Raw genomic sequence first — 14581 nt, 5'->3', positions numbered from 1 at the left:
CCTTTGACTTGGTTAGCCGAGCCTGCATTGGCACACTAGGCTAATTGATACCAGATGCCACTGAGCTCGCCATGTTTCCCTGGGGAGCTGCACGCCTCCCCTGAGGACTGCTTTCCTCCCGCAGGACCTATGGGGAAGGGAGGGTCAGGTCCCCTGCCTGCAGGGTGGCAGAGGAGCCTTTCCCATCAGGCTGAGAAATGCACTTCTGACAGCTTCTCTCCCTTTGTCCCTCACCCCTCCCTGCCTACTGAAGAGCCAGTGCGGGAGCCCTGTTCTGAGCAGGAACAGGCCACCTGGCAGGGGAGGACAGGAGAGATAACAGATGTATGATGGGGGAGCCAGAGCCCAGACGCAGCCTCAGTTAGAGATAAGGCTGCAGCAGTCTCTTCACTGGACCTACACTGGCTGAGAATTGTGAGAATTCAGATCCTGACCCAAACTGGGTTATGCCCGGGTTTAGAGGTGACGATTGCTGGGGCATTGTTTTAAAGTCCTGTGGCCACCAAAATTGGGAGAGCTTAACATTTTTTCCCAATGACTTTAAGAATAATTTATGAAGCCTCATTTGCATATAAACAGGGGCCGATTTTATACCTTTCCTGTGAGATTGAGCAGGTCTTACAGGAATTCTGTGCCGGTGGGCCCGTTCTCTCTGCTCAGGGAGTCTTTTCTGTCTGTTGCTGAGCTGTTTACCAGTCAGGCAGGTCCTTTTCACTCTGTTTTCTACCACCTCTTCCAGAGAACTCGGGGCACCTCTTGTCAGTTTCTCAGAATTCCATCCTCTGGATGTTCCTTTGCAGTTTTGATGAGCCGCCTTCCCTGAGCTGGGGCGTGGAAGGGTCCGGCAGGTAGCCCCCGCTGGTCTCCGGGCATATCTGTTCTGGGTGCACTCGCTATGTCTTTGCCCACCAGGAAAGAGCGCCACCCTCTTCAGCCGCCACACCAAAGCCATCGTGTGGGGCATGCAGACTCGGGCTGTGCAGGGCATGCTGGACTTCGACTACGTCTGCTCCCGAGATGAGCCCTCCGTGGCTGCCATGGTCTACCCCTTCACGTGAGTCACACTGCAGCAGGGAGGCTGGAGATGGCTGCCACGCTGGATCTCACGAAGACAGAGCTCGGGGAGTCAGCTGGATTACCCCTTTTGCTGGGCAATCCATATTCCTGGGGGATCCTTTCCCTCAGAAGGGGAGTCTTTGAGGGCAGAGATCCTGCCTTTCCACCTTCTAGATAAAGCTCCTCCTGCCGGTTTCCCCCTCCAAGCCCTGACAGGTTGGGGGTGCCCTGACCCCTCCTCTGCCTTCCTTGCAGTGGGGACCATAAGCAGAAGTTTTACTGGGGTCACAAGGAGATTCTGATCCCTGTCTTCAAGAATATGGCTGATGCCATGAAGAAACACCCAGAGGTAGATGTGCTGATCAACTTCGCCTCCCTCCGCTCAGCCTACGACAGCACCATTGAGACCATGAATTATGCACAGGTAGTCACTGGGGCCAGGCTGGTGGGGAGCAGGAATGCCCCTGAATGGTGCCCCTGTCACTGCCTTCTGGGACAAAGGGCTTGGGATTCGGGACTGCTGGTGAAGGGTGAAAGTGGTTGGAGACACTTACTGTTCAAAAGGCAGGGTAGTAACCCAGGGCTGGAGGGCTGGGTAGGGCTGCTTACCTGGGCTGATAGAGTCAGTCAAGGTCATCTGCCCTGGCCAGATTCTCTGTGCTTGCAAAGATGTCTTTAAAAAGAGAATCAAATGTATTTTCTTTTCTGTTATAAAATTATCGCATGTTTATAATTGGAAATAAATACCTTAAGTCTCAATTTCCAGAAACTCGGTGGCTGACATTTGACTATATCCTTATCCACATCTTTTTCTGGATTTCAACAGGTGGAATGACACCATATATAACTATTTTATAATCTGTTTTCTTCAGTTACTCTTTCAGTAAATTTTGGCAGCACCAGTTTCGCTTTTTCAAGTCTTGGGGTGAACATCTTGGATTGACATTTGCAGATATCCTTAATTATTTCCCCAGCATGAGTGTCTAGAAGTCAACCTGCTGCATCAGATGTACAGGTTGCAAAGCCTTTGATCTGTCCTGCCTAGGCGCCCTCCAGAAAAGCTGTGTGGATGTAAACTCCCATCACTGGCTTGAGAATGGCTTTTCCCTGTACCCTCGCCAATACTGAATGTATGGATTTAAAAAAAACATATATTTGACACAGTGCTAGACATTCTATTTAACTTGCATATCTGTGATTATTAACTGTAGCCATGGCCTCATAGACACCATCCCATCCCCGACCAGGGACCTGAAGCCCCCCGCCAGGAGTTGAAAATCCAAGTATAGCTTTGACTCCTCAAAAACTTAACTACTAATAGCCTACAGTTGATTTTATGGTAGTAAATAAATGATCAGACAGACTAGGTATCTACATATATTTTATGCATTCATGACATATCTAGCTTTTCTTTATTCTTTTCGATATTTATAGGCTATGCAATTCTAATATGAGTTATTTTTAATTTGTCCCAAATCTCAAAAAATATTTCCAGTATATTTATTGAAAAAACATCCACACATAAATGGACCCACAGAGTTCAAACCTGTGTATTGTTCAAGGGGCAGCTATAGTTAAGGTTTTGGGAAATATTTGCTTCTGCTTGGTTACCTGTGGTGTTGACCAGCGGAGATCAGTTTGGGGTGTCCCTACCTCTGGGAGAGATTTGGAGTGATCAGAGGCAAAAAGTTAACAGGGAAGGTCTATTCTTATCCTCTAGATCCGGACAATCGCCATCATAGCTGAAGGCATCCCAGAGGCCCTCACGAGGAAGCTGATCAAGAAGGCAGATCAGAAGGGAGTGACCATCATTGGACCTGCTACTGTGAGTGTCCCTCTGGAGAGCCTTTTTAAGTTCAAGGCCATCTTATAAAGTTCTGGGCCCTCAGGAAGCCCACTTACTCTCTTCTGTCTTCCTGCTAAGTTGGAAGGATTTAGAGAGTACCTTTTGAAAGTCAGGCTGTCCATATCCAGTTAATTTGTTAAAGGGCTCTCTCTAGTCCATATCACCTTTATAATTTCAAGGGGCTAATGCAAAGATTTTTTTTTTTTTAAGCTTTTGTCCAGTCTCATATAACCATGGCATAGTCTATGGTTATTCCTTTAACTATAAGCTAAAGAAAAATCTACCTGGAGGCTTTATTTACACAAAGGTATTCACAAAAGAAGAAACTGACCTGTGAATATTATTGTTTTTACATAGTTGTTGCATTAAAAATTTGTCTGAAGTCATTTTTGAATTAAGCAAGGAAACTTTCACTTCAGAGGCAGGGATGATTTTGAGTAGAGGCACACCCACTTTGTACACCTTTACTGGGTGCTGTCTCCCAGTAGAGCAAAGGAGGTGATTTAACCCTGAGCATGTATATCTGAATCTGCAATAGTAAGCTAGGTTTTACAAAGAAGGCCCTCTTTTTCTGTGTAATCTCTTGAGGGAGAGAAGAGCTTCTTCCCAAGCAGGAAACCCAAGGTGCAGGTGTTAGTTCTCTTGGCCGTTTTCCCCAGCCTGGCCAGAGTGGGTTGGGCAGATAATACTGGGCTTTGTGATTCTCCTGAGCTCTGTGGTCAGGAGCGCATCCCTCCTCCCTGACTGCTGTCTTTGCCCCTGCAGGTTGGAGGCATCAAGCCTGGGTGCTTTAAGATTGGGAATACAGGTGGGATGCTGGACAACATCCTGGCCTCCAAGCTGTACCGCCCTGGCAGTGTGGCCTACGTCTCACGTTCGGGGGGCATGTCCAACGAGCTCAACAACATCATCTCTCGGACCACGGACGGCGTCTATGAGGGCGTGGCCATTGGTGGAGACAGGTGATTGGTTGGGGTGCCTGAGTGTGGCAGGCTGGGAGATGGGGGCGCTGGGTCCTCCAGTCTCTGTTCTCTGCCACCGAGTTCCAGGCCAATGGGACTGTTGTTTAAGTCTATAAAATGGGGCATCTCTACTCTGTCTCAGGACTAACATGACCATAGAATCAGAAAATACAGGGAGAGGTGTTTTTAAAAGGTATTCGGGTTTTAGGGGTAATTCTGTTTGTTGTCTGAGTTGTGACCATAGGGAGGCAGCAGAGTGCAGTGGTTTGCAAGACCCCGTCTGAAATCAGACTAATTCAAATCCTAGTTTCCTGGCTTACCAGGGGGCTGTCCTGGGCAGGTTACTTACCCCCCACAGATCTCCATCGTCCCTACAGGTCAAATGAGAACATAACACCCACCTAGTGGGGTTGCTGGGAGGATTAAATGAGGTAATATATACATAAAGCAGCTAACAGGGCCTGGCACTTAGGAAGTACCCAGTAAATGTTAATTGTCCTTATCAGTGACAGGAAAAACTCTTTTCCTTTACCCCCTACTGGTGCCACACTCCTGGCCACAAATGTGTGTGTGATAGTGGGGTGGTTCCCACACTTAGCAGTTCTCCAAGTGTCTGCAGACAGCACCTGCGTAGGCGTCCTACAGCTCAACTCCATTGTGCCACTATCTACCTGGGCATAGCATCAGATCCCACGAGTTAAGGGCTCAGTCCCATAAGACGCACCCCCAGCTGCAGATGTCATTTCCAAATCTGAGCTTCTGGTACTCCTGGCCGACTAGCTGTGAACTGAGGGATTCCACAACCCCCTCCTTGGTTTGATAATTTGCTAGAATGACTCACAGACTCAGGAAAAGTTTACTTACTAGTTTACAAGTTTATTATAAAGAAACAACCACATGGAACAACCAGATGGAAGAGATGCATAGGGCAGGGTGTGTGGGGTAATATGGTGAGCTTCCATGCCCTCTGGGCACATCGCCTGCCCAGCACCTGAGTGTGTTCACCAAGCCAGAAGCTCCCCAAACCCCCTTCTTTAGGGACTTCTGTGGAGGCTTCATCATGTAGGCATGATTGAATATTGATTCAATCATGAATTAATAGATGGGGGGATGGAGTTGAAAATCCCAAGCTTCTAATCATGGGTACGTCTTTCTGGTGTCCATCCCGCATCCAGGAGCTCTGCAGGAGCCCACCCAGACTTGCCTCATTAGAACAAAAGACACTTGTATCACCCAGGAAATTCCAAGGAATTTAGGAGCCCTGTGTTAGATGCTTTTGTCACCCTCGTTGCTTAGGATTACAAGGGTTTTAGTAGCTCTGTGACAGGAATGGGGGTCAGGAACCAAATACATATTTCTTATTATTTTATCAGTAGTGCTCTCATTATTTTTGTTAGTGGCAATGCTGATCAGTAGGTTATCAATAGTGTTTTATCTTAGAGTAATGCCTGGTACTTAATACTATGATAAGTGTTAGCTAACGCTATTTATTATTATTACTTATACTATTACTACTGCCTACTATTACTATGAACTACTGTTTATTACTATTATTATTACTGTTACTACTGTTAGGCTCAGAACAAAAAGCTGTTGGGAGAGTGAGTCACCTTGACAGTCCCCCTAAGCTCTCCCAAATCATGTCAGATGGAATTCCTAGGGGAGGAAGGACTTTAGGGTGTGACCTGGTGCATCCTAGTCCCTGGGTGTTTCCTGACAAAGGGCTCCTCATCAAGTAAGTCTGGGCGTCGCTGCAAGTTATACTGCCCTCCTGGGATTTATAATGCTCCTGTGCATATCAAAAGCCCATGAAGATCATCAGAGAAGTCTCCTCAGTCTTAATGCTTTTGCAAACTCATGTGATAGTAGGAAAAGGAAAACACCTTTATATAGACGTCCTTGCAGTAGTCTGCCATCCTGGGATATTGTTTGGTTCATTGTATTACCTGTTGCTGGGATTAAAAAAAAAAATCCCCCAAAACAAAGTGGCTTCAAACAACAATAAACATTTATCCTCATGGGTTCTGTGGGTCAGGATTGAGGGGTAGCTTGATAATGCAATTCTGGCTTGTTGATGGTGGGGTGGGAGGAGTCTTGTAAGGTTGCAGTCAGAGGTGAGCAGGGCTGCAGCCAGTGAAGGCTCACCTGTGGCTGGCGGCTGCTCTTCCACGTGGCTGATAAGGTGTTCTCTGTGGGCTTCTTAAGAGAGTCCCAGGCAGAAGCTATTCTTTTTATAGCCCCTTGTTGGAAGTCAGTGTCATAGAATCACTTCTGTTCACATTTTGAAACTAATCATTAGGTCTGACCTATATTCAAGAGGAGAGATGTGAGGTTCCACCTTTTTCAAAGAAGTTGTGGCCATATTTCAAAGCCACCACATGCATTCTCCAGACATCTTTTACTGCCACGTAAAGCTCTGAGCTTATTAATTCCTCTTCCTTCCTTTCTCTTGTGCTCCATTTGCTAAGCCCCCTTTAATCCTGAGGCATCTCTGGACCCTTGCTGGGCATCCACACTCATGAAAAACCTCACAGTATTCCTAGTACAAGCGTGCTTCCCACACATACACACACACCTCCGCAAGCCGCCTCCTGATCCTGTATGTTCTCCCTGCTCTCACCAGGTACCCTGGCTCAACATTTATGGATCATGTGTTACGTTACCAGGACACTCCAGGAGTCAAAATGATCGTGGTTCTTGGAGAGGTAAGTGAATTTTAAAAAAAGCTTTTTTTCTTTTCTCTCATTGTAGAAGTACTGCATAAGCTCAGTTTTTAGGAATTCATACATTTTGGTACTCTTACTGCCTAGACTCTGGGACTTAGAGGTTGTCATTGTTGATACTGCCATGTTCCTGAAAAAGGAATTCTTGCCTTTCAGTGGCACAAGATGTTTTAGTGTTAATAAAGGAGAAGCTTTGTGCTGGTTAGCCATGTCTTTACCAGGTGGGCTAGATAGCTGGAGTAAAAAGTGCATTTTTTAAATTTGGGAGAGTTCTGTAACTTCATCCCTTGCTCGTGTCTCTGATCAGGTCTGATCCTAAATCATCTTGTACCTTAGATCAGGAAAGGGGAGTCCCAGGGGCTCGCTGAGGATACCCAGTGTCCCTTTCCAATCCTTCCTTGCATCCAATCTCAATCTTATGGTGTATTATTTGGCCAAAGCCCAGGTCCCCTCATTTTCTAGCCAAGTTGTAACTCAAAAGACGCTTGATGGTTCTGGCCACTGCCTGACTTGGGACAGATTTCCCTGCTAGTGGTGCTGCTCTAGGAGTAACCCGGGGGTCTGGGGGGTTCTGTTAACCTGTGGCCTTTTCCTTGTTCTCTTGTCCTTGGCAGATAGGGGGCACTGAGGAATATAAGATCTGCCGGGGCATCAAAGAAGGCCGCATCACCAAGCCCGTGGTCTGCTGGTGCATCGGGACCTGTGCCACCATGTTCTCCTCCGAGGTACAGCCAGGACAGGCCACTCCCAGACAGGGAGGCTGAGAGGGGGCAGTTGAAGTGAACCACGTGGTCCTCCTGCTGAGAAGCTAGTTCCTTCGATACATGTTTATCACTTGCTCTGTTCCTACAAGGTCCAGCCAGGGCCCTGCTCTGTAGGAGCTTACACCCATTTGGAAGGGACAAACTCACCAGCAGATTAAGGCTAGAACAACGCTCTGAGTCCCTACTCAGAATGGGGAGCAATCTACTGTTTGGAGGAATTGATGAAAGGGCTTCACAGAGAAGGTGATGTTTGAACTGCGTCTTGACAGACTAGATGGAGTTTGCTGATCAAAAGCTAAGCCAAGGAGGGAGAGAACACACCCCAGGTGGAGAGCTGGGGGGACGTGGTGAGAAGTTTGTGTAGGGAGAGGCTGCAGAAGAAAGCAGGGTTTGCTCTGGACGTGTGTACCTGATGTGATGCATGGGAACATACCGGGAGGCATATGTAAGTGCAGCGTGGGAGACATGTAATAGTAGTGACATAAACACTCTTGAGGTATCTGTCTCCTGCTGGGAAGAAGCCAGTCTTCAGCCTGTCCTCCAGCTAAGAGGGTCCTCTGTCTCGAAGATGGCCCCTCCAGGGATAATGAAGCCAAGGACACAAGCACTTATCACTGATACATTCATCAATAGCTGACCAGGTGCTGAGTGTAAGGCTTTGTCCTCATGCTACATGTCTGTGAAGACAAAACTTGGCCATCAAGGCTTCTTTCAATAATAATCCCTACACTTAATCCCTTAATTCTTACTACCAGTAGGCCTGTCATGCTACTTTTTCTCCCTAGAATGCTTGCCTTTCCCCCTTCAGATACCTGCCCACCTCAAAGTGGCGGTATTTGTCCAGCTGAAAGGTGTACCTCTCCTTTGAGCCAGCAATTCTCATTTCTGCAAAGTTACTCTGGGTGTGTATGCAGAAATGTGTCAGTCTGTTTACAAGCATACTCGCTGCAGTGATGTAATGGCAAAAAATGGAAACAGCGTCATTGCAAGTCAGGAGGGGACTGTGTCACCATGGCACAACCATATAATGGAAAAGCAGGCAGGCAGGAGAAGAATGAGGTGGTTGTTGATATTCATATAGAAAGAGTTTAAGTTGTGTTAAGTCGAAGAAAGGGCAGGATGCAGTAAATGCTCATAATATGATTTTGTGTAAGTATGAACTGTGTGTGAGTGTGTGTGTGTGTAGTTCTTTTCCATATAAAAAAACACTGTTAGGGGTGAGCACTACTTCCCGAGGCTTTAGAAGCAGTTCTTGGTGGATCTACACAACCAGGCAAGTCATGTAGCATCTCTGTGCCTCAGTTTCCTGAGCTGTAAAATGGGCATGATGCCGTTGTGTGGCTTACATAAGAAAGTAACTGTAAAGATAATGGCACATACAGGTCTTAGCAACTGTCGGTTTCCATTCTTCCATCCACTTATTCCATGAAGCTGTTCCTGATACTCTTTCTTCTTGACTGCTCTTTCTCCACCTCAGTAGCCAAAAATAATGCCTCCTCTGCCTCCATTGTTTCTCTTAAACACATTTGCATTACCAGCCCTCCACCTCCCCACCCCCACTACGTGAGGGCATCACCTTGCTCTCTGTGTCTGGCCCGGTACTCATCATCACTCCCTGGGTAGGGCAGGTCCTCAAGGTGTTTTTCAATGGATTTTTTAAAAACTATGAAGTTTCAAGCATATGCAAATGTAGACTAGCACAGCGACTGCCCAGTGGAACAGTGACAGGTCACATGACCTTGCAGAACATTCTGCCTTGTAGAGAAACTGAGATAGCACACAACAAAATCTCCATCTATCGGCACGCTGAGACAGCTCCTCAGGAAAACTGACTTAAGCCTTAGGGGATGAGAGTAGAGACAAGGGGGTATCGGCGAGCTGGCGTTTTTCAGAAGTATGTTCCACGGAGCACAAGTGCTGCAGCGATGGCCCACAAAACTGACAGAAACCAACCAACCAAGCGAGAGTTTCTGTATGCTACGAACATGCAATATAAACTGTCTTCCTTTTTAAAATTTTGGTTTTTTGTTTTGAGAAACCTCAGAGTTAAAGAAATTTGCTTAACTTCCCTGAACCCAGCATTTTCTAAGTTTATGTGGGTGCAGAATCTCCCCTTCCCACCCCATCCACTGGCAACTGAGTCCTACAAAGAATGCATGGGGATCCCTCAGTTTTAAGACACGTGTTTCCAAGCTGTTGCTAACCAGAGCAGCTGTTGCTAACCTGACCTTTTCAACACTTAAGGCCCCTTTTGTTATATGCAGTGATTAAGCACACAGTGAGAGGCCAAGGTACCTGGGTTCAAATGCTACCGTATATTAGCTGTGTGGCCTCGGGCAAGCTACTTCACCCCTCTTGTGTGTCCAGTTCCTTTGTTACAGGAAAGCATGCTAGCTACTGAAAGATTAAATGAGTAAAAGTCTTAGAAGAGCGCCTGGACATAGTGTTATTTAAACAGGTTAGATACTTCTTTTTTTTATTTTGGTATCATTAATATACAATTACATGAGCAACATTGTGGTTAGTAGATTCCCCCCATTGTCAAGTCTCCCCGACATACCACATTACAGTCACTGTCCATCAGTGTAGTAAGATGCTATAGAGTCACTACTTGTCTTCTCTGTGCTATACTGCCTTCCCCGTGCCCCTCCCCCTACATTATGTGTGCTAATCATAATGCCCTTTATTCCCCTTATCCCTCCCTTCCCACCCATCCTTCCCAGTCCCTTTCCCTTTGGTAACTGTTAGTCTGTTCTTGGGTTCTGTGAGTCTGCTGCTGTTTTCTTCCTTCAGTTTTTCTTTGTTCTGATACTCCACATATGAGTGAAATCATTTGATACTTGTCTTTCTCCGCCTGGCTTTTTTCACTGAGCATAATACCCTCTAGTTCCATCCATGTTGTTGCAAACGGTAGGATTTGTTTTCTTCTCATGACTGAATAGTATTCCATTGTGTATATGTACCACCTCTTCTTATCTTCTTTATCAACTAGTTGCTTTTCTCCATCCCCCTGACCACTGCCTGAAGGAAGCCCAGAAGAGGTGTTTGTGGAATTGGAATGGCCAGGCTTTGTGTCCTACCTCCCATACACACCAGCTGTGTGACCTTGAATAAGCTCCTGAACTTCTCGGTGCCTCAGTTTCCTCATCTGTAAAACAGGAGTCATCCACTATATGTGTTTCGTGAGCCTGCTTGAGGCCTGAATGAAGTGATTGATGTAGAGTGTTGAATGGGGTCTGTCTGTGATCAATGCTGACGTTCCCAGGAGCCTTTGTTTTCTCTCTCTTGGGAATGGACGAGCCCCGTAGAGCCATTTCCCTTTGCCTTCCAGGTACAGTTTGGCCATGCTGGAGCTTGTGCCAACCAGGCGTCTGAAACTGCAGTAGCCAAGAACCAGACTTTGAAGGAGGCAGGAGTGTTTGTGCCCCCAAGCTTTGATGAGCTTGGAGAAATCATCCAGTAAGTGGACCTTGGGGAGGATGCCAGCCTTCCCTTCCCCCACCAGACCCCTCCTTAGGACAGCAGCCTCTTCAGCACAGAGGTGTCTGATACTCAGTCCCTCTCAGGTGTCTAGCACAGCAGTACAGATAGTCCAAAATCTTTTCTTTTGAGTTTCCATTTTATTTAGTTTGTAGAAGCAGCAGTTGTAGGCCATTCAGACTGGTATTAAAACATGTTCAGTTTCTGAGCCTACGTACTTGGCCTGGCTATAAATGAGAGATGAGTATAGAAACATCTAGAAAGTGTCATCTCTACTTGAGTGAGAGAGTTTTTGGGTAACCTGTTGTCTCTTCCCATTCTGCCCCTTGGTCCTTCCTTGGCCTCCAGATTCAACTTTCTTTCAAGCTGCATTTGGGAGAGGGGGAAGTTCTTGGCCAGAGCTTGTTTTGTTTAGTTCTTAGGAGCCCAGCTGGTGAGAGTTAGCCACTGACGGGAGGTGTGGTACAGAGCTAGGGAGCCTGAGGAGTTGGGGTTAGATGGTGGAGCATTCTTGGGATGGCTTAGAGGAGTCCAGAAGAATAAAATCCACGTGAATGTCTTTTCTTTCCCCTTCCTCTGCCTGCCAGGTCTGTGTATGAAGATCTTGTGGCCAAAGGGGTCATTGTACCTGCTCAGGAGGTGCCACCCCCAACAGTGCCGATGGACTACTCCTGGGCCCGAGTAGGTGCTGGGGTTGTCCCTACCCGTGTGGGCAAGGGAGACTTGGGGGCTGAGGTGGTGGGTCTTGTTGATTCAGTACCAACCCCTGGAAACCAGGCCCACCCTGTTAGTTAGGGCAGCCGTGTAATCACTGCTCCAGGCTCCAAGCCACAGCCTGAGGGAGGCTTCTCCCAGGGCATCAGAAGAAACTGCAGTGGTTACCCTTAGGTTCCAGCCCTGCCTTGTATGCTGGAGCTTGTGAGGCGACCCCTTCTGACCAACTCGTAAAACAAATGGAGCGCCCAGGAGAGCTCAGGGCAGCATGTCTCTCCCACAGCTTTGTGGCCTGACCTGGAAGCGGGGGCTGGGGACGGGCACTGTCCCCTAGAGTTGTTTGCACTTGCTTGGAGATTTCAGGGTGAAGTAGAGTCTGCTCTGCCTACGTGTCTAAGGGGCATAGATGGAGGTTTTCTCATACCTAGGTTTTCTTAGTATACGAGAACTCTTCTAAATCAATTTTAAAAAGACTAATAACCCACTAAGAAAATGGGTATGAAATGGTCTTTCAACGTGAAAAAATTCTCAACCTCACACCTAAAAGGAACCAAAGTAAAAACTGTGATGCCAATTTGCCCGTCAGGTCAACAACGAAAAACATTTCTTTGATAATGTTGTGTTCACATGGGTTTCACAGTGAGGAAACTGGTGTGTTTGTTGTCGGACTGGAAATTGGCACCACCTTTCTGAAAGGCAGTGGGGTAATATCAGTCACATTTAAAAGTGCTCATACTTTATGGCTCAGCAGTTCTCTGTCTAAAAAGCTACTTCAGAGAAGTGCTCACAGACAGACACAAATATGTTCAAGAGTGTTTTTAGTTGATGTTATCAGGAGAGGAATGGCTAAATTGTGGTGGTGTATGAAAGGACTATATGGCAGTTAAAAGGAGTGAACGAGATCTGTGTAGGTGCTGACACTTCTGGAGCTCAGATTTCACCAAATAGTATATGGGACAATATCTCTATGATGATTATGAAAAATTTGTGCACACAAAGAAAGCAACATGTATATTCTTTATATGTCTATGTGTGATATACATAAAAATGGGAAAAGGAAGGTCCATAGTGATACTCACTGAACTAACAAACATTAAGGCAGAAAGAGGTTTTTTATTAAAGTTAATAGGGGATAACTGAAGAAATGGCTAAGACATAGTTGGCTAATGATACCCCCATTGTGCCTCAACTCTTGAAACAGATAAATGCAGAAGCTTGGTCCCCTCCCCTGGGTAAAGGCCATCTTGGGGGGATCCCCCACTTCTGCAGGCATGTGCCTCATTACATTTCGGTGGGGGGTTTAAAAGTTTTAAAGTGTGGAGCATTTAAAGTTTCCCTTTAGTTCCATCCTTCCATTTCTTAGCCAGGTGACCTCGGGCTAGTTACTGAGCCTCTCTGAGCCTCATTTCCTCTGCTCTCATGCGTTTGTAAGGTTAAGATGGACTTGTGGGTGTGAACTGCTTTGTGCCCTGCCTGGCTCTACGAATGCTCAGTGAGGAACAGAAATAGTGCCAGAGCTGAGCAGGTGCCATGGGCATAGCACTCCTATTTTCTGCACCTGAAATAATAATATAATAAAGGGGCTTTTGCACTTCTTTCTTGGGAGGAGTTAGTCTGAGCATTGTTGCTTGGCTGTTGGAATTAAGACTTTCCTGGGACACTTCGGTTCTGAGGGCACAGACAGTGAGGCAGGCAGTCCTAGAAAAGTCTCTGTGGTCACCACAGCTCTGCTTCCCTCTGCCCCCATCTCTGCCCAGGAGCTGGGCTTGATCCGCAAACCCGCCTCATTCATGACCAGCATCTGCGACGAGAGAGGACAGGAGCTCATCTATGCGGGCATGCCCATCACCGAGGTCTTTAAGGAAGAGATGGGCATCGGTGGGGTCCTTGGCCTCCTCTGGTTCCAGAGAAGGTGAGGCATGGCGGGCAGAAGATGGCCCTGCAACCTGGAGTCAATGATTTTCCCCTGACGAGGGAGTGGAGGTGGGCAGCCCTGGGGAATATGCCCAGGGCCAGTCTTGATGGCCACAGATCAATGCAAGGGCGGAGGACAGAGAGACAAGCAGTTCTTGTGTCTTCAGTGACAGAAAAGCCAGTCCCAACCAAGAGGAGTAGGAAACAGTGACCTCATTGGGGATCTTGATCGGCCCCTTTCCCTTGGGAACTTTTAAAGAAGTGGAACATAATGAATGCAGGCTTCTTGAGAGAACAGTGGGGCTTAGCTGGGGTGATGTGCATGGCTGTGGTGGCTTACAGAGCAATGGCCTGGTGGAGGTGCGGAACAGGCATTGTTGAAGTACCTTGTCCTGTGACATCTGTAAATTTGTGTCTCATCAGCCTGAATGTTGGAAAAAAATGGTTTTCTCTGCAGCTCCCAAGCTTAGCTCACCCATGACATGAGACTGACAACTGGGCAAGGGGGCCATTCAGTATAAGAGTCACAGAGCCCTGGCCTGGGTGGTGCTGGGTAGAAGACCAGGCTGAAGTGTTGGTATGTGTCATGCCCTCCCCTGCAGAGAGCTGGATCTTGGTCCTGCTTTGGCTCTTCCTGGGAGAAGCTCACACACTGTAACACTTGAACAGGTTTCCCTCTATCTGCTCTTGCAGACCCAAGTCTCCAAACTTTTTCCTTCATCGTCAGTTGGGAGGTTGAACACTGTGAAAGGGACGGGTCTTTACTCTCCGTCTGGCTCTCACGGGGTAGCCACAAATACAGGTCAAATGCTGAAACTCATGCTGAGAATTGCCTAAAGAAGAGATTTTAAACCCTGTTTGCTAACTCTTAGTGTATTTTATTTTATCTTTTTTAAAATGTTGAACTACAGTTAACGTAATATTTTATTAGTTTCATATGTACAACTAATGATTTGACATTTAATACACATGCAGAATGCTTACCACGGTGAGTGTAGTGACCAGCTCACACTATTTTAAAAGTGGTACTTGATATCAGCAATGTCCAGAATGGCTCAAGAATCGGGGTTTTGCCTTGGAGCTGTGTGATAGTATCAGACCTGGACGGGGAGGTGGCTGCCC

At 46.9% G+C, this 14581-nt stretch overlaps 1 protein-coding gene across 5 annotated transcripts in view; it reads left to right on the top strand.

The window, feature by feature from the left end:
• Positions 1 to 14581, top strand: part of ACLY (ATP citrate lyase) — a 38493-nt gene that overhangs the window by 19381 nt on the left and 4531 nt on the right. For all 5 annotated transcript variants that reach the window (XM_036882921.2, XM_036882922.2, XM_036882920.2 and 2 more), the window contains 9 exons: positions 913 to 1054; positions 1312 to 1480; positions 2777 to 2881; positions 3668 to 3864; positions 6488 to 6569; positions 7202 to 7312; positions 10683 to 10810; positions 11419 to 11512; positions 13303 to 13457. In XM_036882921.2, coding sequence (XP_036738816.1) covers positions 913 to 1054; positions 1312 to 1480; positions 2777 to 2881; positions 3668 to 3864; positions 6488 to 6569; positions 7202 to 7312; positions 10683 to 10810; positions 11419 to 11512; positions 13303 to 13457 — 1183 coding nt within the window. The remainder of the gene's footprint in view (positions 1 to 912; positions 1055 to 1311; positions 1481 to 2776; positions 2882 to 3667; positions 3865 to 6487; positions 6570 to 7201; positions 7313 to 10682; positions 10811 to 11418; positions 11513 to 13302; positions 13458 to 14581) is intronic.

The sequence above is a fragment of the Manis pentadactyla genome, chromosome 4, assembly GCF_030020395.1.
Source record: "Manis pentadactyla isolate mManPen7 chromosome 4, mManPen7.hap1, whole genome shotgun sequence".
NCBI lineage: Eukaryota > Metazoa > Chordata > Mammalia > Pholidota > Manidae > Manis > Manis pentadactyla.
Note: the sequence above shows the minus strand (reverse complement) of the source record. Positions and strands in the feature narration are given on the sequence as shown.